Source organism: Carlito syrichta, unplaced genomic scaffold (genome assembly GCF_000164805.1).
Source record: "Carlito syrichta isolate Samal-C Ts95f unplaced genomic scaffold, Tarsius_syrichta-2.0.1 Scaffold143276, whole genome shotgun sequence".
Classification (NCBI taxonomy): Eukaryota; Metazoa; Chordata; class Mammalia; order Primates; family Tarsiidae; genus Carlito; species Carlito syrichta.
The window spans coordinates 28,474-53,538 of NW_007087372.1; the positions used below are offsets into that span (position 1 = coordinate 28,474).

At 61.4% G+C, this 25,065-nt stretch overlaps 1 protein-coding gene across 1 annotated transcript in view; it reads left to right on the forward strand.

Moving 5' to 3' along the window:
• CACNA1H (calcium voltage-gated channel subunit alpha1 H) overlaps positions 1-25,065 on the forward strand; it is a gene marked incomplete at its 5' end in the record, with an annotated part of 61,889 nt that overhangs the window by 28,470 nt on the left and 8,354 nt on the right. The window contains 22 exons of the mRNA XM_008050220.2: positions 8,294-8,405; positions 8,584-8,717; positions 9,076-9,173; positions 11,279-11,438; positions 12,673-12,991; positions 13,201-13,293; positions 14,113-14,896; positions 16,494-16,936; positions 18,470-18,621; positions 19,397-19,582; positions 20,194-20,311; positions 20,506-20,661; positions 20,920-21,010; positions 21,166-21,374; positions 22,325-22,705; positions 23,171-23,271; positions 23,522-23,645; positions 23,737-23,805; positions 23,937-24,121; positions 24,302-24,428; positions 24,624-24,749; positions 24,840-24,929. Of these exons, the coding sequence (XP_008048411.1) occupies positions 8,294-8,405; positions 8,584-8,717; positions 9,076-9,173; positions 11,279-11,438; positions 12,673-12,991; positions 13,201-13,293; positions 14,113-14,896; positions 16,494-16,936; positions 18,470-18,621; positions 19,397-19,582; positions 20,194-20,311; positions 20,506-20,661; positions 20,920-21,010; positions 21,166-21,374; positions 22,325-22,705; positions 23,171-23,271; positions 23,522-23,645; positions 23,737-23,805; positions 23,937-24,121; positions 24,302-24,428; positions 24,624-24,749; positions 24,840-24,929 (4,258 nt within the window). The remainder of the gene's footprint in view (positions 1-8,293; positions 8,406-8,583; positions 8,718-9,075; positions 9,174-11,278; positions 11,439-12,672; positions 12,992-13,200; positions 13,294-14,112; positions 14,897-16,493; positions 16,937-18,469; positions 18,622-19,396; positions 19,583-20,193; positions 20,312-20,505; positions 20,662-20,919; positions 21,011-21,165; positions 21,375-22,324; positions 22,706-23,170; positions 23,272-23,521; positions 23,646-23,736; positions 23,806-23,936; positions 24,122-24,301; positions 24,429-24,623; positions 24,750-24,839; positions 24,930-25,065) is intronic.

Here is a 25,065-nt window from a genome sequence, read left to right on the forward strand (position 1 = left end):
AGTTGTACACAGACCGGTCCTCCCTCCAAAGCCTCCCAGGGTGGGTGATGCTGGAGACTCCCATGGTGCACCGACTGAAGCTCAGGTCCAGACCTACCAGACCCTGGGTCCCAAAGTGAGTCCCTGGCCCCACCCACAGTGACCTCAGCTTGCTGGGGAGGTCGCTTCGAGTTAGGGAATGGGGGGCTGGGTACTGGGAGCAGCCAGGGCTGGGTGTGGTCAGACCACAGAGAAACTTGATTATGGACCTAGGAGTATGCACTTTGTGTGTAGGGCCCCGGGTAGCTACAGCAGGGATCTGTTTGTTTTAGAGGCAGGTGCTGTGGGCAGCTCAGACAGGACAGAGAATAGGGAGCACGGGCAGGCCTGGGGTGTCCAGAGGTGGTGGATGGCAGCCCTGTCTGCAGTCAGTGTGGCTGGTAGGGACCGGTGGTCTTGAGGAGTGGGCAGCACGGGATGCAGGCCTGAACGAACTCCCGGGCAGAGAGAGGATGGAAGGCCACCCGAGGGCAGGGCCAAGAGGAGCTGCCAGTCAGCCTGACCCCATGAGGATGGGTCTGCCAAACTAACAGTAGACTTGGCTTTGGTGGCCTTGCGGAGGGCAGGCTTATTGGGCGGGGCCACAGTGCAGGGGCCTGAGGCGTGAGACAGGGGTCCAACATGGTGGAGACGCTGGCTTTGGCAGGGTGAGCATGCAGGAGCACTTGTGCCTTGGTGTACACGCATGTGCACACGCAGCCTAGCATGTGTCGCTCCCAGTCGGGTCTCTCCTGCCCCACTGCTGGGAAGTCCTGAAATCTGCCAACATCCAGCCCCAGAATGGGCCCCATCACCATGGAGGGCGCCTCAGTTAGCTAATGGTCTCTCTCAACCGAGCTGCTTGTGGAGTGTTGTCCTGGGCTGCTTGGAGGGTGCGTCTGCCTGTGGGCTGCTCCTGGGGGCTGGACTCTGCCTGGATACTCAGGCTCTGCTGGTCGCAAGGTGGAGGTGGCAGGATGGATGCTGCCTCCCCGCCTCCCTGTGGGTGCAAGCAGGCCCACCACCCCCATTCCCTGCGTCATCCCTGCTTGGAGGGCATCAGGTGTTGAGTGGAGTTGGTCCCAGTCTCCCAGAAACCCCTCTGAGCCTCCATGTGGATGGAGCCCTGGAGCCCTGAGACACAGATCCGGCCTGGGGTTCCAGCCAGCATGAGTCCTCAATGGTTTCAGGGACTGGACTAGCAAAAGCCAGACAGTGGCTACAGACCCAGGGCTGCCGGGGTGGATGGCCTTTTGGGAGGGGCTGGCCTCGGGCAGCCACTCATGCCCTCGAAGCCTCGATGGGCTTCTCTGGTATGCACCAGCCCCTGGCCTCCCCATCTGCCTCCCTTGAGATGAGCAGGACTGGAGCCACGAGGCTGAGGCTGGGAGGCTGGAGGCTAACAGGGGTCTCAGCTGGAGGCAGGCTGGCCCACCGTGACTGAAGAGAGGTGGGGCCTGTGGAGTTCACTGAGGTGGGCTAGCAGCCTGGGACCCACCCAAGCCCAGAGTGCAGAGAAGCCAGGTTGGGGGCTGACGGGACTGGCAGCCTAGTGGACATGAGGCCACCTGGCCTCCACACCTGGCGCAGCTCTGCTCTGCCTCTGCAGGTGATGATGGGATCCCACGTCTTCAGGGCCTGGCTCCCCCCACCCCCTAGCCCTACTGCCTTGAGCGTGTTGCAGCTTAGGTGGGGAGCCCTGCCCTCCCTCTCCTCACCCCTCAGGAGGAGTCGAATGCCTTGCTCTCCGGCCCTGCTCTCCAGCACCCTGTCTTCTTCCTTGTGGGCGTTCTGACCCCCTGTTGGTGGCAGGTCTCAAGTGGAGAACCTTGGAGTGGCTGGGGGGGGCACGGGGCATGCTGGGGGGGCGCAGGGTGTGTAGGGAGCAGGTGGAGGGTAAGATGCCTGTGCTCTCACCCCCTGCCAGGTGCCGGGTCTCGAATTCTCAGTCCTTGTGGGCAGGTGGGGCCCAGGAAGCAGAGGGTGATTTAAGAGTGAGAGCCCGGTTCCCAGATTGTGATGATTATTCAAGTGTGACTCGAGTAGCAGGAGATGAGCCATTTTGAAGTGAATAATTCAGTGGCATTTGGTGAGTTGCAGCGCTGTCCAGCCGGCGCCCGGGTTCTCACATCTTCCCAGGAGCCCCATTCCAAGCCTGGCAGCCCTGCTCTACATCCCATCTGCGCTTTGTGTCCTGGACGCATGATGCAAGAGTCACACAACACATGGCCTTCGTCTCTGGCCTCTTGCAGAGGGCCGTGCATCCCAGGCCCATCCGTGTGGCAGGGTGTTTGCATGTCCACACTCCATCCTTTCCGTGGCTGGGTAACCTTCCACTGTGTCCCTCCATCTGTGGATGGGCACTTGCACGGTTCCTCCTGCTGTCAACACACGTATGTGCCTCTGTGTGTGCCCGTGTCCTGTGACCTGGAGGTGTGTGCAGGACTGGCATTTCCGGGGGGCTCTGTGCTAACATTTGAGGCTCTCCCAGGCGGTGACTTGCACAGCCTCCCGCTCCCAATACCAGAAGCAGGCTGACACGCACCCTGCAGGAACTGGACTCCTGGGCAGGGTCTGTGGGTTCCACCCATAGCTGCCTGCATAATCTGGCCTCCTGGTCCCCAGTCTGCCTCTCCTGCGGGCTCCCTGAAGAGGCTCAGGAAGGCCTGGAGCAGGTCATGTCCAGTGGGTGGACAGAGGGAGCCAAGGAGCAGGAGGTGGGTGCTGTGTGGCCTGGCAGAGTGTGAACCTCCAGCCTTCTCGAGTCCCTGCCCATGGGAGACCCGGGCAGGTGGTGTTGCGGATAGACTCATAGCATCCTGGTGTGTCCTGGGGTCTGGGAGAGGCTGATGTGCAGCTGTGGCCGCCTTGGAACATGCATGTCATTGGCATGGGGGAAGGGCGGAGGCCGGGAAAAGGACGTGGGCTCCCCACTTGGAAGCGCAGCCCATGGTGTCTGCTCCCGGTGGCCTGGGACTTTCCTGATTCTGGCGGCCAGCAGAGCCCTGAATGTCCTATGGTCGCCAAGCCCAGAGGAACCCAGAAAGCAGGAACCCCTGCCCTCTAGGTCTCATGGCTGGGTGCCCCACAATCTCACTGTCATGGTTTTGCGTGGAAGTCACCATGGGCTGTGCCCCACCTGCCCCCGCCACACCCTCCTCATGGATGAGAGCTCTGCACTGGGAGCTTTTCTGTACTATGCACATGTGTGCACACATGTCCTAGAGAGAGCACTCTGCATCACAGCGGTTTTTATCAGTGGGTCATGTGCCCTCCATGTCCTGCTCACCCTCCTCCTCGTCCCTTCCCCCGCCATGGGCCCTAGACATGACTATCCTCATTCAGACAGACGGTGCTGCCTTGGCCTTGTGAATGGCCATGAGTCCACAGATACCTTCCCCCCTCTGACTGTTCTGACAGCCAGTGTGCCTGACTCTTGGGCCACGACCACCGGGTCTCCTTTCTCATATGGGACGGACGGACTCCAGGGTCCCCCACCACGGTGACCTGTCGGGTGTCTGGAGCACATGCTGGGGGGCGGGTCAGAACACTTGGCTCTGGGACGGGCCAGTCCCTGGGTTCTCCCGTGCTGCCCTCTGCAGCCGGTTCAGCTCCTTGGGGGGCATTTGATGCAGCACCTGAGCTGATGCTCCTAGGTTCGTGCCCACTCCATCCTCCCTGCCTCCGTGTGTGGTGATGGCTTCTGCAGGCTTCGGTTTCACCTGTGAATGAGCATGGGCCCTCCTTGAGCAAATAGGAGAAGCGGGGTTGAGTGCTTAAGAGCACAGCCAGGCACGGGGGTAGCCAGCACAGGGGTGGCCTGGGTAGGGGAGGCTTGCCCAGGTAGGGTCCAGGTGGGGAGGGGACATGCCCCAGTGTCCTGGCCGCTTGGGAGCCAGCTGTGTGTGACCCTTGCCATGGGTGTGGGGATTGAGGTGGTGGCTCCCCCTTCCCGCTGCCGGTGCCCTCTTCGCCCACCTCTGCCCAGGCGCGAGGACGCTGTCCCAGCTGTTCCAGATTTGTCCTAATGGAGCTTAGCTGTTGAGCAGATTGCTCTGGGGGCTGGTGGCGCGTGGGGGCAGCAGGCACTAATCCTCCTGCTGTACAGCTCAGCGGCCTCCTACCTGATTTTATACTGCAGCCCCACAGGGAGCCCTGACCCTGCAGCCCTGCCTGGGGGGCCACTCGGGCCACAGAGAAGGGGGTAGGGCAGCTCCTTGTCCGGCTAGCGCTGTCACTGCCTTGTGGGCCTGTGGAACTGAGGCCAGTATGCTCTGGGGCCTTGGCTATGTCTCGGTGACCCTCCCTGGGAACGTCCGTCCTGTCCTGACCTTCCTCCTGAGACAGAGGCCTTGGCATGGTCAGATGCTGGTCCACAGCCAGCGGAGGTCTGACTGAGCCCTCAGGAGGAGAGGAGAGAGACTGAAGCCCTGAGGCCACAGAAAGGTGAAAGCGTCATCAGCCCGTTGTGCAGATGGGGAAACAGGCTCAGAAGGGGTGAAGAGGTAGGGTCAGGGTCAGGGTGTGTCCCTGGCATGAGTCACTGAGGTCAGGGAGACCCCAGCCTGGGACATCTTGAGCCAGCAGGCATGGGTGGGTCCAGGGAGCTACATGTTACCAAAGATTGGGGTCTGGGTGGTTCAGGTTCACCCTTAGGACCACACTGTCCTTCACCACACAGGCTGCACTTAAGACCCCGTGCCGGCCCAGGACCCTGGAGATACGTTGCTGGGGAGAGGGTTCACAGCATTCGGGGCCCAGCTGGGCTGTTGCTGGGTGGTCTGGCAGCTCCTGATGTCAGCTGAGCAGCCCTGAGGCTTGCTCCTGCCCCCTCAGCATCCCAGGTCCCCGCATCTCGGGTGCAGCATGAACAGCAATTGCCCAGGGTTGCTCCCGTCCCAGGGCGTTCCCATGGGTGTGACCTCTCCCCTCATCCAGCAAAGGGGCATGTGGGTCTCACTGCATTCCAAGGGAGGCAGCACCCCTGGAGCCCCCAGACCAACCCCCGGGGCAGGGGACATGGACGTCCTCAGAGCCGCCCTCTCAACACTGGACCTGCGAGAGTAGCCATTGTGTGCCAGGTCCTTCTGAGCCCCCTGAGTGAGGAAGAATGAATGAAGGATGGATCAAGGGAGCCATTTCCTGGGAACCCCAGTCCGCGAGGCCCCTCCCTCGGCCCTGGCGGACTGCCCCAGCACGCCCAGGACAGCCCCCAGGTGGCATGCCGCTTCAGCACCACGGACAGCGGCCGTCACCAGCGCCGCCCTCCAGGGCCGCCTCCTGACTTGCCGCGCATTTGGGGCTGGCGGGAGCTGAGCTCCTTGGAGAGCCCCCGCTGTGGCTTGAGAGGTCTGCGAGTGGGTTGTGTGCTTTGGCGTGGCGGCCTGGCTGCCGGCAACACGGGGTGAGCAACCCAGTGGGAAGGGGGACTTCCGACCACAGAAGAAGGGGTAGCCCTGGAGCATGACTATAGCAGGAAGCCCGCAGGTTGAGAAAAGGTGTCATGTTCCCCAGAGAGGAAGAGCTGGTGCCCTGAAGCAGCCCAGCAGGAGGTTTTCTTCCCTGGGACCAGCTGGGGAGGCCCTTGGTGGGCCCCAGAAGTGGGGGCCAGCTCCCACCGAGCCCCAGAGTTAAGAGCAGGAAGGTAGGAGGGGGATGGGCTGGGCTGTGCCTGGTGGGACCCTGGAGAGCCTGACAGTTGAAGTGTGGGACCAACAAAGTAGGCACTGCGTTTGAGGCGTCCCTTGATGGACAGGACCCCGCCTACCTCTTGTATATGAGTCCCATCCTGCACAGATGGGAGAGCTCCCAGGGAGGTTGTCCCCCAGGCTGGACACCGGGGCCTGGTGGAGCCCTCTTGCCTGAGGGATCCCCTGTGGCAGAGACCACAGCCCCATCTGCACGGCCCCACCTGGCCAAGTGCCTGGTCCTCCCGGCTCCCGGCCTACATGAGTCTGGCTTTCTCTGTCCTGCAGTGGAAATTGTCATTTGTAGAAGTGGTTTGAAATCTAAAGGAATTTTTAATTAAAGCCCAGAAAGTCCATCTGTGTAATTAAGCCTTCGGAAATCACCAGGCTCTGTGCGACCTGACTGGCTGGCCTCGTCTGTCCTCAGCTGCCCACAGAATCGTGGCCAGGGGATGGTGTGGCACGTGAAGGCCGGTGCCCACACAGGAGCTGGCCTAGCTCTCTAGGTGGCCTCCTTGAGTGGGCTGCCCCCTCTCCGAACAGGGTCTCAGTGGCCTAGCAGAGGAGACAAAGGTGTCGAGGTAGGCCCTTGTCCTGGGGTCCTGAGCTGCTGTGAGGGGGTGGCCCACTCAGTCTGCCAGCACCATGAGTAGGGTGTGAGTGGCTCTCAGGTCCTGGCACAGAACAGCCCTGGGCTTTGGATGCCGTCAACTCTGTGGGCCAGGGTCCCAGCAGGCCCCCTGCAAGCAGCCACTAGACCTGGACGTGCTCCTGTCCCCGCTGGGCTCATGCTTTGGGCCTCTGGCCAGGGAGCCCCTCCTGGGTGGGCTCGTCATTCCTCCTGAGTGCAGCTTCTGTCAGCGTCCTCTTCTGGCTCCAAGCTCCTTCCCCACAGCCTGTTCCATTTAGCCAGGAACCTCCCCCTCCCCCAAGTGACAGTCCTTGGAGATGCACAAAGACGGTCACCTCCACTCTGCAGAAAAGTGCTATTTGCAGCAGTTAAGGGACAAAGGTGCCTGGGTAGGGGCAGGGGGAAGATAGAGCCACTGCCACCACAGCTCCCTGGTGTTGGAGCAGGGTTAGAAGGCTAGGAGAGGCTGAAGGCATAGGGCCTGTGAGCACAGCCTGGACACTCACCTCAGCGGGTCCTCCCACCCCTCTCCCAGCCTGCCGGTCCAGAGGGGAGGATGGCACAAGAGAACAGCACATGACGAGTCTCATCCTGATGGCTGTGACAGGACCGTGTGTGCTGCTGGCACATAGCGGGTGCTTGGTGGGTGAGTGGTGCCAACATGACTGCGGCCTGCCCACCCTCCCATAGGGCAGGGGACAGTTGTGTGTCCAGAGGGCCTGCAGACCCCAGTGTGGTTGTCCTGGGGAGAGGCTGACTTCTGTTTTTCCAAAACCACCTCAGGGCAGAGGCACTTGTTGCCGTGGAGCCCACTCAGTGTAATTATGACTCTCTGGGCAGGAACGTGGCATCACATCGGTGGCCTGGAGCCATGGCGCCATGTGGCCAGGGGCTGCAGCGCATCGGGCGTTGGCCTGTCTAGAGACTGGGGTTCTTGAGGGGTGGCAGACTGCCTCCTTGGGCCAGGGGTGTGCGTGAGGGGGCCCAGGCATGCTCCAGGTCCCTCACTGCCAGTCCCTTCACCTCTCAAGAAGTCCTTGAGCCTCCTGAGGGCACGTCCCTGACTCTGATCTCATCCTAGCTGTCCCTGTTGCCCTGAGCTCTGGGAGTTGGGGCCATACCGACCCCAACCTAGTGCCCCACACAGTGGTTCAGAGCCAAAGCCATGACCTAGCCAAGGTCCCCTGTGGGGAAGTGCCGTAGCATAGGGCAGAACCCAGCCCAAGCCCAGAGCTAGGTTCGGATCTGCTCCCCAGCCAGCTGTGGAGTGGATGCCTGTGCCTGTCATGCCTGCAGGTCCCCGGGGCGTGGGGCAGACGGGACTACAGAGCCATGATGATTTCCCAGTCTGTTTGCTGACAAGCTGGTGTTTTCCAAGTGCCGGCGTCTTTAAGGAAGGTCACCCTGTGGCTGGCCTCCTTGTCCTCTAGCTGGGGTGGGGCAGACACCCAGGAAAGCGATCATGGAAAGCCCATCCCCAGTGTGCGGCAGACTGGACTATGGGGGTTTTCGATGTGGGAGGCAGGTGGATGGGCCCCTGCACCTCTGCAGACCCAGTGAGGAAGGCATACGGCCTGACCCCATCCTGGGCAGGGCTCCTGCGCCTGCTCCCCCGGACGCCAACTTGGGGCTGTGGACCTGGACTGTGGCAGGCTACTGTTGGAGACAAGCTCTGCCAAGCGTGGAGCACCGGTGCCACCTGGTGGCTGCCTCTGGGACACTGGCTCTCCCTAGCGGCGCGGTCCTGGCAGCCAGCCTGGGGTCCAGGTGGCGGGACCAGGTACAAGGGTGGGAACAAGGCCAAGGCCCCACCCCAGGCTGGACAGCCCCCCGTGTTGGCGCCATGGCAAGGGCCACGCCGGTCCATCAGTGGGTGCCTGGGGCCTGTGCAGATGGCAGAGGGGGCATTGAGGCGGTGGGTCGCACTCCCCATGGTCCTTAACCCGCATGCCAGCACGTGGTTCGAGCACATAAGCATGCTGGTCATCATGCTTAACTGCGTGACCCTGGGCATGTTCCGGCCCTGTGAGGACGTCGAGTGCCACTCGGAGCGCTGCAACATCTTGGAGGTATACTGTTGGGGATGGGGGGCCTGGGGGGAGAGGAGAGCCAGCTGGAGGATGGAAGGGGGCAAGTGGGTCCAGGGAGGGATGAGGGCCAGGGGATGGCGGGCTCAGGGGCGGCAGCTGGGTGTGGGGTGGGCTAGCCCCACGGTGCGGCCCTCCCGACCCCTCCCTCCGGCTGCAGGCCTTCGACGACTTCATCTTCGCCTTCTTCGCGGTGGAGATGGTCATCAAGATGGTGGCCCTAGGCCTGTTTGGGCAGAAGTGCTACCTGGGTGACACGTGGAACAGGCTGGACTTCTTCATCGTCATGGCGGGGTAGGCGCCGCCTTGCAGGGACCCTGGCTCTGCCTGCGAGGAGAGGCGGGGTGTGCACTGGAGGGCCTGGGCGGAGCAGAACCCCGAGGGGCCGCAAGACCCTCCTGGTACAGGTCAGGGAGTGCTTGGGGGCAGGCACCATCGCCCTGTGCGGGTAGCGGGAGCGTCAGGACTCCAGTGGCTTGTGAGTCCTGAGGGGCCCCCGTGGGACCAAGCACTGTGCTCCTCCTGCCTCAGGACATCCGAGCATGTGCAAGGCCTGGGGTGAGGGTGGCTCCTTTCTCTGGGCCCAGCTCTGCACCCCCATCCCGGCCTCCTGGCTACCCACCCATTTGCTGAGCCTCCACCCCTCCCCCAGCATGATGGAGTACTCCCTAGATGGACACAACGTGAGCCTCTCTGCCATCCGGACCGTGCGTGTGCTGCGGCCCCTCCGCGCCATCAACCGCGTGCCCAGTGAGTGAGCCAGCCCTGCCCTGCGATGCAGGCGGCCTGTGTGTCCCTCTTGCCTGGTACGGGCTCCCAGGAGCACGGGACTGGGCAGGAGGGCCCCTGGGCACTCGGCCCCAGCCCAGACCCCAGCACTGGAGGGCCAGATGTGACCGCTGCCACCAGATATGGGCCCCTTCCCAGGCTACCTTCCTGGGGAGTGTTGAGCTGAGGCATGGTGGGCAGTCGGCAGTTGCAAGGTCCTGGCTCCTGCCAAGGGATCGGGCCACTCTGAACTCTCATCTGTGTGGCATCGGGGGCAAGGCCGGGGGCTGGGCCGATCCCCAGTGGCTTTACTGCGTGGCCACCCCAGTGTGACTCGAGGCTGGTGGACACACGTGAGTGGGCTCGGCTCTCCTGAGGGTCTGTGCAGCCCACTCTTGCCTCCCAGGTGAGCAGCCACTTAGAGGGGACTGAGAAGGAGGGGCCAGACACTGCCCTGAGGACAGCCCCTCTACCACCTCTGGCCCCCACCCTCCTGCCAGTAGCTGCATCCAAGGGAAGCAGGGAGCTGCCTGGCTCTGCTGGCCCGGGAGATGGCCCCTCTGAGCAGCTGACCCTGCAGCCAAACTGGACCCCAGGGTCTGGTGCCACAGGGAGGCCAGAGTTCTCCTGACCCAGGTCAGCAGTGGAGAGGGGTGGCGGAAGAGGACCCGCTATGTGTCTGCATGTGGGCAGACGGGAGGACGCCAGGAGCCACCTGTTTGGGAGGGAGCCCACCCATGCTCTGGCCTCCATCTGCAGGAAGGACGGGTAGGGTTTCCTTCAGAACATGCAGGGCTGTGGCTGAATCCTGCTGCTCCACTTCCGGGAGTGGGTGGTGTGGGGTGTGTGCACACATACGCAGGTGTGCATCTGTGTGTGACCTGTGGGGATGCATGTGGTCTCTCCAGTACCTAGACCCGGTCTGGGTGGCCTTGGCACTCAGGGCTTGTCTGCAGCCCCCTCAGGGTTACACATTCCCTCCCAGTGTGGTGCAGCCCCAGGATGGGCGCTCCCTCCCCTGAGGCCACCAGGTTCACCCAGGAGCAGGTGGGATGGAGCAGTGCTGTCTTCCTTCCACCTGCCTGCCACCTCCACCCTTGTGGGACAGACAGGGTTCAGATGCTGTGTGGCCCTGTGTGAGTCATTGGGCTTCTTGGAGACTCGGTTTTCCCAACTGTAACACGGAGGACAGGGGAACTCCTGACTCCAAGAGTGACTGAGTCATTGGGCTTCTTGGAGACTCGGTTTTCCCAACTGTAACACGGAGAACAGGGGAACTCCTGACTCCAAGAGTGACTGAGTTGAGGTGGGAGATGCACGCATGGCCCTCGGCCCAGCATTTGGCACTCAGTGCTGCTCAGTCTACTCAACAGGGAGCCAGCGGCCCCTCTGCCTGGGCCCACCAACCGACACAGTGAGCACCCTAGCACAGCCCCCTTCCACGGGTGTGAACTTCGCAGGTTAAGTTCCCAGGACGGCCCCTGCAGACTGGCCTCTTCCGGGGGACAGGCTTCTAGGACTGGACCATGTGCTCCTCATAATGAGTTCCAGGACACATTCAGAGCTGCCTCCCATTCTCTCTGCCTGGGGTCCACTCTGACTACTGGGTCATAAGTGATCTTTGAGCCAGTTGCTGTCGGGCCAGGACAGTGACATTGATTTTCTGTCCTTGACGATGTCTTCCTCTTGGTTGCTTGCTTCATTGCCCCCCGGACTCTGCCCCCTGCTGCGATCCCAAGGGCCCAGTTGCCATAGCCACTCCCAGGTGTTATGTCACGCAGCCTGGGCACCCTGCCTTCTTCCAAGGCCCTAGCCTGGGCCTCGGCTCTAGCAGGTCCTGGGGGAAGCACCCCTAAGGCTTGCTCAGCCCGCCAAGGGCAGCAGGGACCAGCCTCCCTCAGTGCTCAGATCTGCCTCGGGTGTGGAGGCAGGGGGAGCTCTGGGCCTGGCGGGCCCTGTACACGTCATCTGAGGGCTCCCGCACCTGTGTGAGCATGCAGAGGGCCTGGACGCCTGCAGGTGATGGGGGCAGGGCTCAGGGCTCAAGGGAGGGCTCCGCAGGGCTGAGGCCAGCCCCGCCCCCGCAGGCATGCGGATCCTGGTCACCTTGCTGCTGGACACGCTGCCCATGCTTGGGAATGTCCTTCTGCTCTGCTTCTTCGTCTTCTTCATCTTCGGCATCGTTGGCGTCCAGCTCTGGGCTGGCCTGCTGCGGAACCGCTGCTTCCTGGACAGCACCTTCGTCAGGTGGGAGGCCCCGCCCAGTATGGCTTCGCCCCACGGGAGGCCCCACCCGTGGGAGGGCTGTCATGGAAGCTGGAAGATGGCGCCAAGCGAGACCGCGCCCACTAAGAGGCCCTGCCCATGTCTGGACCTGCCTCGCAGGAGGCCATGCCCAATAAGAGGCCCCGCCCACCCTGAGGTCTCACCCAATGAGAGGCTCCGTCTTGGCGGGGACCCTGCCTCATAGGAGGCCCAGTTAGTGGGAGTCAAAGCCCAGCATGATGCCCTACTCGTGGATCACCACCCGCCGGTTAGGCTGCAAGCCCTTGATGGACGCTGCTCAGACGCTTCTTAGGTGGTCCTCTCCCATCAGGCCTTAGAGAGGGCCCTTCCCTCAGACTCTCCCCGGCGTTCCCTCCTCTAGACCCGCCTCTGGAGGCCCTTCTCATCAGACCTGCCACTGGGGTTCCCTCCCTTCAGACTCCCAGGGGGTCCCCTATCCTCAGACCCCCCGGGGTCCCGCCCTGTCAGACCACCTCGAGGTCCCCTCTCCTCAGACCCACCCTTGGGATCCCCTCCTCTCAGACCCCCCTCGGGGTCCCCTCCTCTCAGACCACCTCAGGATCCCCTCCCCTCACACCCACCCTTGGGGTTCCCTCCCCTAGACCCCCCGGGACACTCCCTCAGACATGTCCTGGGGTCCCCTCCTTTAGATCCACCCTGGGACCGCCTCTTCAAACCCACCCCAGGGTCCCTTCTCCTCAGACATGCCCCTGTGACCCCTCCCCTAGACCCGCCCCGGGACCCCTCCCCTCTGACCCACCCTTGGAGTTCCTTCCCCTCAGACTCACCTCTTGTGTCCCCTCCCCTCAACCACCAATGTTCCCTTCTCTCAGACCCACCCCCAACTTCCTTGACACCCACCTGGGTGGCCCCCAGGACCACTCCACTCCACCCTCTTCCTGAACATCAGCATTTTGAGTGGGGCTTCTGCCTTCTGTCTGCTTTTGCCCCTGGAAGGCAAAAGGATGGAGGAGTCAAGACCCACATTCTTCCTCATCTGGGCTCTGATCTTGACCCTGACCGTGCCCCTGACCCTGGACATGTTCCTCAACCCTAGACGTGCCCCCTGATTCTGGGTGTAATCCCGACCCTGACCATGCTCCCCGATGCTGACTGTGCCCCCCATTCTGACCCTGACCATACCCCCAACCCTGACTGTGTGCCCCTAACCCTGACGCTGGCCATGCCCTCCCAGGAACAACAACTTGACCTTCCTACGGCCATACTACCAGACGGAGGAGGGTGAGGAGAACCCGTTCATCTGCTCTTCGCGCCGCGACAATGGCATGCAGAAGTGTTCACACATCCCTAGCCGCCGCGAGCTGCGTGTGCCCTGCACCCTGGGCTGGGAGGCCTACGGGCAGCCACAGGCCGAGGGTGCTGGCGGCACTGCCCGCAACGCCTGCATCAACTGGAACCAGTACTACAACGTGTGCCGCTCGGGTGACTCCAACCCTCACAATGGCGCCATCAACTTCGACAACATCGGCTATGCTTGGATCGCCATCTTTCAGGTGGGTGGCCACACCTTCCTGTGGCCCCGGTCTCCTCATCCACAGCGGGGCACCAAGAGAGTGGGATGGGGATCCTTGGGGGGTGCCTGTGGCAGGGCACCTCATTTGCGGCGGGGATGCGGGTGGTGGGCCTGCCCCCAGTCCTACCCGAGGGGCGGGGAAGAGGGAAGGGCCATGTGGGCCTGGTGTCCAGCTGCCGCCCTCCCCAGGTGATCACGCTGGAAGGCTGGGTGGACATTATGTACTATGTTATGGATGCCCACTCGTTCTACAACTTCATCTATTTCATCCTGCTCATCATCGTGAGTGTGGGCGGCGGCCTTCATGATGCCGGCACGCGGGGCTGCGGGGGGCAGAGCCAGTGGGGTGAGAGGCCCGGGGTGGTCGGGGGCCTTCTCTTCAGCTTCCAGCGGAAGTGGACAGTGGAGGAAGCTGGCAGATGGAGGGTGCGGCTAGGAGGCTGGGAGTCCTCGTGACTGCTCAGGCAAGACCCAGGCTTTCCTGGTGCCATCTGGAGGCTGTAGGAGAGCCGGGACCACCTCTTGGGGTGCACATGGCCCCCAGGTGCAGCCCTCCACGGTGTACACGGCCCTAGGCACATCCCTTATTTGATCTCTACGACTTCATGGTGTCCCTGCAGGATCAGGTCTGTCAATTAACCACAAACACCTGTGCTGTTTGTGCCTCCCACAACCCGGTGCCAGGCACTGCCCTGTGAAGACCCAACGGGTCACAGAAGCAGACAGACATCCCCACCTTGTTCTCAGACAGCAAGCATGGAGAACAGACCAGGAAAACTGTCATGCTGTGGCCCATGCTAAGGAGACTAGGTTTCGGGGGCTGGGGAGGGGAGAGGGTCATGTCGAGGATAGACTGCTGACCAGGAAAGAGGGCTCCAGGTGCTCCTTCCATCTTGCAGATAGGCACAGTGTGCCTCCTGGGTGCTGCCTGCACTGGGTACTGGGGCTCAGCATGGAATACCTCAAGGCCTCCACCCACCGCAGGGCGCCCCTGCAGGTTCTGGGCACAGCGTGGCCCTGGCCCGGAACGGGCGGCAAGCAGGAGTGTCAGTGTGGCATCCATGATGCACTTGCTCACTGCTGCCTGCTTGCCCACCACAGGTGGGCTCCTTCTTCATGATCAACCTGTGCCTGGTGGTGATCGCCACACAGTTCTCTGAGACGAAGCAGCGGGAGAGCCAGCTGATGCGAGAGCAGCGGGCGTGTCACAGATCCAACGACAGCACGTTGGCCAGCTTTTCGGAGCCGGGCAGCTGCTACGAGGAGCTGCTGAAGTATGTGGGCCACGTCTTTCGCAAGGTCAAGCGGCGCAGCCTGCGCCTCTATGCCCGCTGGCAGAACCGCTGGCGTAAGAGGGTGGACCCCAGCACCCTGCACAGCCAGGGCCCTGGACGGCGGCAGCGCCGGGCGGGCAGGCGTGCAGCCTCGGTCCACCACCTGATCTACCACCACCACCACCACCACCATCACCACTACCACTTCAGCCACGGCAGCCCGCGCAGGCCTGAGCCGGGCCCAGGCGATACCAGGCTGGTGAGGGCTGGTGTACCCCCCTCACCACCCTCCCCAGGCCGCAGGCCACCCGACACAGAGTCTGTACACAGTATCTACCATGCCGACTGCCACGTGGAGGGGCCTCAGGAGAGGGCCCGGGTGGCACACACCGCAGCCACTGCTGCCGCCAGCCTGAAGTTGGCCACAGGTCTGGGAGCCATGAACTACCCCACTATCCTGCCCTCAGGGGCAGGCAGCGGCAAAGGTGGCACCAGTCTGGGACCCAAGGTGGAGCGGGCCAGCGGGCCACAGGGTGCTGGGGGGCACAGCCCTCTGAGCTTGGGTAGCCCTGATCCCTATGAGAAGATCCAGCACGTGGTCGGGGAGCATGGTGAGGACCCCAGCCCCTTCCTGCAGGGGAGGCGAGTGGGACCGAGGTGGGGGGCGCTCTCATGAGCCCAGCTCTGTCCTTTAGTGAAATAGCCTCTACCCAGCTCATAGCAAGCTCCAGGCAGCCATGAGCATGGGTCAGGGAAGTGGGATTCGGAATCTGAGAAAGACCTGTCACAACCTTTTGGGCCTGTGTCCTATTGCCACTGCCTGGCCCCGAGAGGGACCATATGCCCACGCCACTCCTGGCCACTTCCCTGGAGAACTTGCAGAGTCCTTCATGGCCATTGGGGCTGGCTCTTTCTAGGTGGGGAGACTGAGGTTGGTCAGCAGGAGAGGGGAGGACAAGGTCAAAGAGTCATCGAAGGTTGAGCAGAGGGGCTGATGTGGGGTCCTCCTGCATCTTAGCCCACCTTGGATGGGCAGCTGATTGGGAGATGCCAGGCCCCCCAGAAGGTTGGGCTCCGTGTGGACTTGGAGGCCCTCCCAGGCTATGTGCAAACACGTAGATAGCAGGCAGGGGCGTGTGTGTCCCTCATGGTGGAGCTGTGTGTGAGTGAGGATGCCTGACTGCCACGCGTCCTTGTGGGCTGGTGCCCAGCATGTGTGACTGAGTGTGTAATAGGTACATGCTCCTAGCTCTTTGCTGCCATGCAAATGACCAAGGAGCCCCTGAATCGTGGGAACCCAAACCATGTACTGTGGATGTCAGATGCCTCGAAATTCCAAACGGTTAGCCTGAATACAATGCAGAACAGCTCATCAGCCATTTTTATGTCCATTCCACATAAGACTGATCACAATTGAGTTACACAGAATATCATCATTAGTCTCACCTGGGTGCTGTGGTTACCAGAAGGTGGCTTGCATTATATTTCTGTGGGCAGCCTGGCCCCAGGATAAACTTCTCTGTACCTGTGAGTGTGTTCTGGAGCCAGGACATTGTGTGTGAGCAGAAGTGCAGCTTTGGGGGGTAGTATGCCCAGATGAGCACTCAGGTGTTCATGTGCCCAGTGTGTGTGGACCTAGGTGTCTGTGAATGTGCTCAAATGTATGCATATATGTGCTTAGGTGTGTGCCCAGGTGTGTGCCTTCATGCATGGCTGTCCTAGCATCCTGTGGCTGCTGCAGCAAAGTACCACAGACTGGTGGCTTAAAACAGCAGAGGTGTACTCTCTCACCATCCTGGAGACCAGAAGTCCAAAACAAGGTGTTGCAGGGCTGGTTCCTGTGGGGGCTCTGGGGAGGGCCTCCCTACCTCTCCTGGTTCCTGGGCTCTGCCACTCCAGTCTCCAGTGGTCATCTCCGTGTTGTGTGTGTGTGTGTGTGTGTGTGTGTGTGTGTGTGTGTGTTTTGTTCTCCTTATGAGGACACTAGTCATGAGTTAAGCTCTCCCAACTTTAGCACGGCCTCATCTTAACTCGTTATATCTGCAGAGACTCTATTTTTATGTGGAGTTGTGTTCACAGGTTATGGAAGTTAGGACCTGGGTGGATATTTTTAGGAGACATGTTCACCCCACCGCTTGTGTAGATGTGGGTTCCTGGGCCCCAGCAGCTTGGCTGAGCGGGGCTGACCCTGTCCATGCACTTCTGCAGGACTAGGCCGGGCCTCCAGCCACCTGTCGGGCCTGAGCGTGCCCTGCCCCCTGCCCAGCCCTCCGGCGGGCACACTAACTTGTGAACTGAAGAGCTGCCCATACTGCACCCGTGCCTTGGAGGACCCTGAGGGTGAGCTCAGTGGCTCAGACAGCGGAGACTCAGACAGCCACGGGGTGTATGAGTTCACGCAGGATGTGCGGCACGGTGACCGCCGAGACCCCATGCAGCCATCCCCTATGGCAGAAGCATCAGGCCCGGGCAGTCCACAGCAGCGAGCACGACGGCCATTGGCCTCAGGTGAACTGGGCAGGCGGGGCCGTCTCTGGGCCACCTTCAGCGGCAGGCTGCGCCGCATTGTGGACAGCAAGTATTTCAACCGTGGCATCATGATGGCCATTCTTGTCAACACACTGAGCATGGGCGTGGAACACCATGAGCAGGTAAGGCAGTCTGGGAATAAGGGTCCAGGACATGATTGTTAGCCAGGAACACATCCCTTGTGTGTTTCCTCAGGATTTCAGCCTTCTAGAGGGCCTATGGGGTGGGACTGGGATGGTTTTGGAGCCAGGACATTGTCTGCTATGAAAATTTATATCCCTCACTCAGCAAACACTCGACTCCCCCTTGGGCCCCCTTGGATCATGACTGTGGCTCACTGGTTCTCTCGTTGTGGGGTGGGGGCGGTGAGACCATCAGAGATCCTCAAGAATGAGGGTACCTCAAGGTGTAGGGGCCCAAGGACATTCACATGGCCACCTTGACCCATGAATATGTTTTTCTCAGGACCTCTCTGGCCTAGCTTTTGCAGAAAGGCTCCCACATTAAATGACGCAGACTCCTTGGCCATGTCTGCTGAGGTTCCCCTAGGTGACCAGAAAAGGCCAGTGGGGCTGGCACCTGGCCCCCTTGGTGCTGTAGATCACGCATGGCTAGTCCTCCTCAGCTCCCACCTGGGCTGGGGCCACCAGGGGTGGGGATGGGCTGCTGGGGTCCATCAGGAAGAGGCGCCCTCTGAGAGGACTGAGCACTTCCTACTGCCATCCCTGCTAAGTCCACTTTTCCCAGCCAAATTGATGTCATCTCTCACTTTGCGTTTGCCCATGTCCTGAGGCAGTTCTGTTCTGGTGGAGCTATTTAGAGAGCACCTACATACTGTTAGCCCAGGGCAGGCCGAGGCAGGGCTGCTGTCTCGTCCCATGGTAAGGATGGCGATGGACTCCAGGGCCTCCCTGGTCAAGAAGAGCCTCTGCATGCACACATGTTTGTTCATGTGTGGGCCCATTACACAGTACATACCCATGGAAGGCTCACCCACATGTGTGGACATGCACATGCATACATGTGTACAGGCATGCACATGTAGGCAGCTACCAGTACATACTGACACAAACACACACAAATCTGCCACACGCAGACACACCCACACGTGCAGGTATGCACACACACAGGTGAGTCCACACGTACCAGGAAGAAAGGCCTTCAGGTCCTTCTGCAGATGAGAAGGGTGGGTGAGGCCACCAGAGGCAAGGTAGGTGAGGCCACCAGAGGCAAGGTAGGTGCTTCCTCTGCTGACAGCACCCCTGCGGTACCCCCACAGACCACCCCGGGTGCCTCGCACAAACGCCTGGGACCCTGTCCCTGGCAGTCCGCACTTGTGGGTCTGGGGAGCATGTAGGGGCCTCCAGCAGCCTGGTAACTTGACGTGAGAGTAGGACAGTCAGGCAGGGCCTGGGGGAGCCAGGGACAGTCAAGGGAGGAAGCCAGCCAGGCCAGGCATCCATTGGAGGGCATGCCCCCAGGGTCCTCTGTAGACAGCGACTGATTAGGCTCTTTCTGAGATACTGCTGCGTCCTACCCCAGCCCCTTGGGTTCTTGATGCAGCTGGACCTGCTTCGAGCTCAGTGCTGAGGAGTGGTGGTGCCACGAGCAGGGCCCCCAACATCCCCCAGCCAACTACCTACCTCTGCCCACAGCCAGAGGAGCTGACCAATGCCCTGGAGATCAGTAACATCGTGTTCACCAGCATGTTTGCCCTGGAGATGCTATTGAAGCTGCTAGCCTGCAGCCCACTGGGCTACATCCAGAACCCCTACAACATCTTTGATGGCATCATCGTAGTTATCAGGTGGGTCCCTGTTCCTTGCCCACTCAGGAGCCTGGGAAGTTCAGGCAGAAACCCACCCGTGGAGCAAACCCCCACCCACAGGAAGAAGCACTGATGACAACACTTCATGGCAGGCTTTGGGAACGGGTTTTGGTGACCTGGGCAAGAGTTCCCTTCCTGGGATTTGAGTACCTCCCTGCGGGCACTCCTGGGTACATACTGCTAGATCCGCTGCATATCAGATGGATGCTTCTAGAACCTAGTGGAGCCATTCCCTGCAGGAACAGAGCGCTCGCCTGCCAGCCTTTCAGCCTCTGGACTGAGCTGTTTAGGGCTCAGGCCCTGCAAGAAAGACCAGTTTAAAACGCTGAATCACATCTCCCTCTGGGGGCATTTGCTGCAATGAAGTCAAACCAGAAAGGATCGAGTGGATTTTAGGGGAAATTCTCCCCAGCAGGAACTGAGCCCAAGAAGTGAGGGGTCTTACACCCTGGCAGGGCAGGGTGAGTGAGAACAGTCAAGCCAGCAGCTATGAAGGGCTTGGGGCAGGAGAACCCTCAATTCAGGAGCTTCCCTGACCTGGTCAGAGCCAGGCGTTCCGGGGGGGGGGACGACAGCTGATCGGGTGACTTCTGCAGCCCCCCTCATGTCACTTGAGGCAGCTGAACCTGCTTCCCATCCAAGGGATGCGGCACAGGCCACCATGGCTTCCAGGCTAGTGACCTTGCTTCCAGGATGAGACGGACCTGGGGTCAGGGATTGGGACTCCGACCCTCACCCTGGTGCCCATCCACAGTGTCTGGGAGATTGTAGGGCAAGCGGATGGTGGCCTGTCAGTGCTGCGCACCTTCCGGCTGCTGCGTGTGCTGAAGCTGGTGCGCTTCCTGCCAGCACTGCGGCGCCAGCTAGTGGTGCTGGTGAAGACCATGGACAACGTGGCCACCTTCTGCATGCTGCTTATGCTCTTCATCTTCATTTTCAGGTGGGTGAGGCTAAGGGTTGTCTCACTCCAAGGGCAGCTGGGAGGCAAAGGCCGGGTTATGGAGCCCTCCAGGGAGGACGCTTCCCCACCACCTGCCCTGGACTAGCTGCAGAAACTCAGTCTCTATTGCCTTCATTTCAGCAGCATTGATTGGGCATCTACTGAGTGCCAGGTGCTAGGTGTGTGGGGGGTCAGATGGGGTTATTTGCAGATAAGCACCCCCCAGGCTGCAAGTCAGGCACTGGCTCAAAGAAGAGCTGGCGGAGGGTGGGCAGGTTCCAGCTGGGGTGTGGTGAGCTCCTGCTGGGTGCCAGGCTGGCCCAGGCTCAGGATTGAGATGGACTGGAGAGTGGGCAGCCCAGGTGGGCTGGGTTCTTGCAGCCCAGAGAGAGGCAGATGTCCCAGGTCCCAGCCGCTGCCCAAAGCCAGAGTGGCCACCGTGTGTCCATCCATCTCTGGCCATAGACTTCTCACCTATAGAACAGAAATTGCTTGTCTGTGGGGGTTGGAAGTCTCTTCTCAGCCAGAAAGCTCAGGGCAACCAGATGGAGCAGAGATGGTTGTAAGCCACCATCTCCTCCACTTAGCACAGCCCTGCCTCCCACCCCCAGCATCCTGGGCATGCACCTCTTTGGCTGCAAGTTCAGCCTGAAGACAGACACCGGAGACACTGTCCCTGACAGGAAGAACTTTGACTCCCTGCTATGGGCCATTGTGACTGTGTTCCAGGTAGGGCCTGAGGGTCCCTGGAATGGCAGAGGGATGAGCCACTGAGGAACCGACATGGTGGTGGGGCTCTGAACCCGGTCCCCAGGGAGGAGAATGTGGCCTCCTTGCTAGTCCAGAGCTGCCTCCGTCCTGAGGACTTGCCGGTTTGTCCAGGGCTGGACTGACCAGCCCATGCCGCCCCAATATCTCTCCAGATCCTGACCCAGGAGGACTGGAATGTGGTCCTCTACAATGGCATGGCCTCCACCTCCTCCTGGGCCGCCCTCTACTTTGTGGCTCTGATGACTTTTGGCAACTATGTGCTCTTCAACTTGCTGGTGGCCATCCTGGTGGAGGGCTTCCAGGCAGAGGTGAGGTGGCCAGGAGCGGGGGGGTGGGGGCTTCCAGGCCGAGGAGACAGGAGTCCCAGCATGGTGGGTGGGGTCCTGTCTGGACAGGCTTGAAAAGGCCAGATCTGTCCACCCACCACCTGTCCCATACAGTGACCTTGCTCTCTGGGTCCTTCCCTCAGTGCCCTACTTCCCACATCAGCCCAGTATTCTGTCCTGGGGTTGAATATTACTCACTCTCGAGGCTCTCATGTCTGCCTTGTGCCTTTTGGGGCTCAGGGGGATGCCAACAGATCCGACACAGATGAGGACAAGACATCCAGCCCCTTTGAGGAGGATTTCGACAAGTTCAGAGACCTCCAGGCCACGGGTATGTGCACAGACCATGGGGATGGGGTCCTGGTGGGTGGGGCATGCCCATTCCTGGTTCAGCCAGGCCCCCAGGGTAAGTTGTGGGTGGTAGATCCCCAGTCCTGGGAACTTGGAAGCTCAAGGGCTCACTCCTGCTTCCCTTCTGCCCCCCAGAGCTGAAGATGTGCTCACTGGCTGTGACCCCTAATGGGCACTTGGAGGGCCGAGGCAGCCTGCCCCCTCCCCTCATCATGCGCACAGCAGCCACGCCCATGCCCACCCCCAAGAACTCCCCAAACCTGGATGTGGCTCACAGCTTTCTGGACTCACGACGCGGCAGCAGCAGCTCCGGGGACCCTCAGCTGGGGGACCAGAAGGCTCTGGTACCTTTCCCCCTGCCCAGCTCCTTTTGACCCTCCCCAAAGATGAGCCACACCCCATAAAACCCTAGTCCTGTGCAGAGACCAAGAAAGACAAATGTTTTGTGTTCTGTACCGGGCTGTTGTGGACAGACATTTGTAGAAGTTCCCATGTGCCTTCACAGTCTAGCTGGGGAAAGACACACAGAGTACGGGGAACATCAGGAGGAAGCTAAACAAGGGCTCAGGAGCAGGCAGAGATGGCCAGGGTGTAGGATGGCCATGTGATTCTGTGTACATCCCAGCGTCTCATGGACAGCTTCTGAAACAAACTCCAGGCAGTGCCGCCCCAACAGACACAGCCAAAACAGACTTCTGAGAAGGGCCCCCTGAGGGGGCCAGAACAATACAAGCCTTCCTGAGCTGAGGGGAGAGAGGGCTGATGTGAGTCTGGGGCAGGTTCCGGGAAAGCGTTAAGATGAGGTGATCACGTCCATAACCAAGAAGCCACAGCTGAGCCTCTGGGGCAGCTATCGGCGAGTGATGATACTGACTTGGGCCCACCCCAGAGACTGAGGTCAGCAGCCGGGGGTGACATCTGCGGAGCCACAGAGCTAGCAAGCTCCCTGGAATACTAGCCTGTGTCTCGTCTGGCCCAGGATTGGTCCTGGTCCCTTGGATCACCCAGGCCTTCCCTCTGGCCCTTGTCCAGGCAGAGCCACGGCCGTCAACCCTCAGCTGTGTCTATGGCTGTCTCAGTGTCCCCCTAGTGTCTCCCTTGTAGAATTGTTTGTACAACAAGCAGTCGGTGTACAAGTTGGCACACAGTAGGTGCTCCCTAAATGCCAGTGGTTGGTGTCAATAGTGATGTTGTTGATGGGGAAAGGCCCCCAGGCTGGGAGTCCAGGGCACATGAGGGCACCCAGGGCAGACACTCCAGGCCTACACCGGCCTTCACTTTCTTCCCCTCCTAGGCCAGTCTCCGCAGCTCTCCCTGTGCCACCTGGGGCTCCAGTGGTGCCTGGAGCAGCCGGCGCTCAAGCTGGAGCAGCCTGGGCCGTGCACCCAGCCTCAAGCGCCGCAGCCAGTGCGGGGAGCGTGAGTCGCTGCTGTCCGGTGAGGGCAAGGGCAGCACAGATGATGAGGCTGAGGATGGCAGAGCCACACCCAGGCCCCGGGCCACCCCACTGCGGCGTGCTGAGTCCCTGGACCCACGGCCCCCACGGCCAGCCACCCTCCTGCCTGCCAAGTGCCATGACTGCAATGGACAAACTGTGGCCCTGCCCAGTGAGTTCTTCCTGCGCATTGACAGCCACAAAGATGACCCGGCCGAGTTAGACGATGATGTGGAGGATGTAAGTGGCAGGGCCCCAAGCTCCTAGCTGCCCCCTTGCCTCTTCCATCTGGGGCCGGTTCCCCGGAGCAGAATTGGAGATGGGACTCCATCATTCACTGGGGAACTCGGGCGGCGAAGGGAGGTAGGCTGGGCAGGGAGGAGTCTAGCAGGGCTCAGCCGCCTCCCATCCGAGAGTCGCCTCCCTGGGGTCCAGGGTGGAGCCTTTCCCACGAGGGGCAGCCATGTGGTGGGGAGAGGGAGGCCCTGTGGACTCTGTCAACATGGGTTGTCCCCACTGCCTGGGTGGAGAAGGGGAGGCTCAATGACTTGGATCTTAGAGGCCTGAGGGCAGGCAAGTGAGGACAGACTACCTCCTAGAAACCCCGGGGAGCAGAGTGATTAGGGGCCGGCAGGGGTGGCTCAACCCAGAGGACCTGGGGGCAACTGACAGGCACCGGGCTTAGGATCCACTCTTTTCTCCCAGAGCTGCTGCTTCCGTCTACACAAGGTGCTGGAGCCCTACCGGCCCCAGTGGTGCCGGAACCGCGAGTCCTGGGCCCTCTACCTCTTCTCCCCGCAGAACCGGTGAGGTGGCCCGGGGGCGGCTGTACAGGCCCAATCCCCGCCCCAGGCTGACTCCCCATGGACTCCCCCATCCTTGGGTGCCCCCTGGATGGGGCAGGCACGTGGTGGGCATCCTAGGTGGGCATCCCATCTCCAAGACAACAGGGACCCGGCTGAAGCAGAGGCTTTGCCAGGGTGTCCTCAGACCCCTGTCCTTGCCACCCTCCATGCTGCCTCGGCCCCACCTCTCACCTGACCTGCCCTACCCCAGGTTCCGAGTCTCCTGCCAGAAGATTATCGCACACAAGATGTTTGATCACGTGGTCCTCGTCTTCATCTTCCTCAACTGCATCACCATTGCCCTGGAGCGACCTGACATTGACCCCGGTAGCACCGTGAGTCGGCTGCCCTCATGGTCCTGGGACCCACCAAGGCCCCCCAGGGAGGGCTGGCATGGCCACAGCCCCCGCTGCCCTCTCCCTGCAGGAGCGGGCCTTCCTCAGTGTCTCCAACTACATCTTCACAGCCATCTTCGTGACCGAGATGATGGTGAAGGTACTGAGGGAGGCCAGGGTCTGTCCACCCACCTCACGGGTCCCTGTTCACCCAGCAGCCCTGCCCGGCTGTACCCTGGCTCTGCAGGAGCCCCCACCCCAAACCTGAGCACAGCACTGCCTGCTCTGCAGGTGGCGGCCCTGGGGCTGCTGTCGGGCGAGCATGCCTACCTGCAGAGCAGCTGGAACCTGCTGGACGGGCTGCTAGTGCTGGTGTCCCTGGTCGACATCGTTGTGGCCATGGCCTCGGCGGGCGGCGCCAAGATCCTGGGCATCCTGCGTGTGCTGCGCCTGCTGAGGACCCTGCGGCCTTTGAGGTGGGGGCGGGGGCATCCGTGGGTGTCTGGAGTGGATCTGGAAGCACATCCCTCCTCCAACCCTGCCACCCGTCATAGCCCTTGTGGCCCTGGGCCGCTGCAGCCCCGCTTGGGGTCGTTGCATGTGTCGTGGCTGCTGCCCGAGGTGACCCCATCAGCACTTCCCCTTGTCTGCCCCAGGGTCATCAGCCGGGCTCCAGGCCTCAAGCTGGTGGTGGAGACACTGATATCCTCGCTCAGGCCCATCGGGAACATTGTCCTCATCTGCTGTGCCTTCTTCATCATCTTCGGCATCCTGGGGGTGCAGGTGCGTGGTCCCTGCGTGCCCGTGCTCTGCCCTCCACGGAGCGGTCTGGCCCTCCCCGGATATGGCCGAGAGCAGAGTGACGGCGGGCTTGGGAGGGTCAGCCCAGGTCTCTCTCACGCCCCAGAGCCCCGGGTGGCCCTGTGTGGCATGGGGTGCGTGGGCCAGGCCTTCTGGGTGACCGCTCCACCCGGTCAGCTCTTCAAGGGGAAGTTCTACTACTGTGAGGGTGCCGACACCAGGAACATCTCCACCAAGGCCGAGTGCCGGGCCGCCCACTACCGCTGGGTGCGGCGCAAGTACAACTTCGACAACCTGGGCCAGGTGGGTGCCAGGCGGGAGACAGTGGTCTCAGAGCCCCCTGGGAGGTGGGGGGCAGTGTTCACGGTCAGTGGCCCTGGCTCTGTCCCTCAGGCCCTGATGTCGCTGTTCGTGCTGTCGTCCAAGGACGGCTGGGTGAACATCATGTACGACGGGCTGGACGCTGTGGGCATCGACCAGCAGGTGCGCATGGGATTGGGGCGGCACCTTGGGTGTCCTCAACCATGACCTGGGCCTTCAGGTTAAGCGAGTCCCCTCAGGGGCCTTCCCCGAAGAGGCCATCTTGGCCTCCGAGAGCTTCCGGGATGCTCCACTGTGA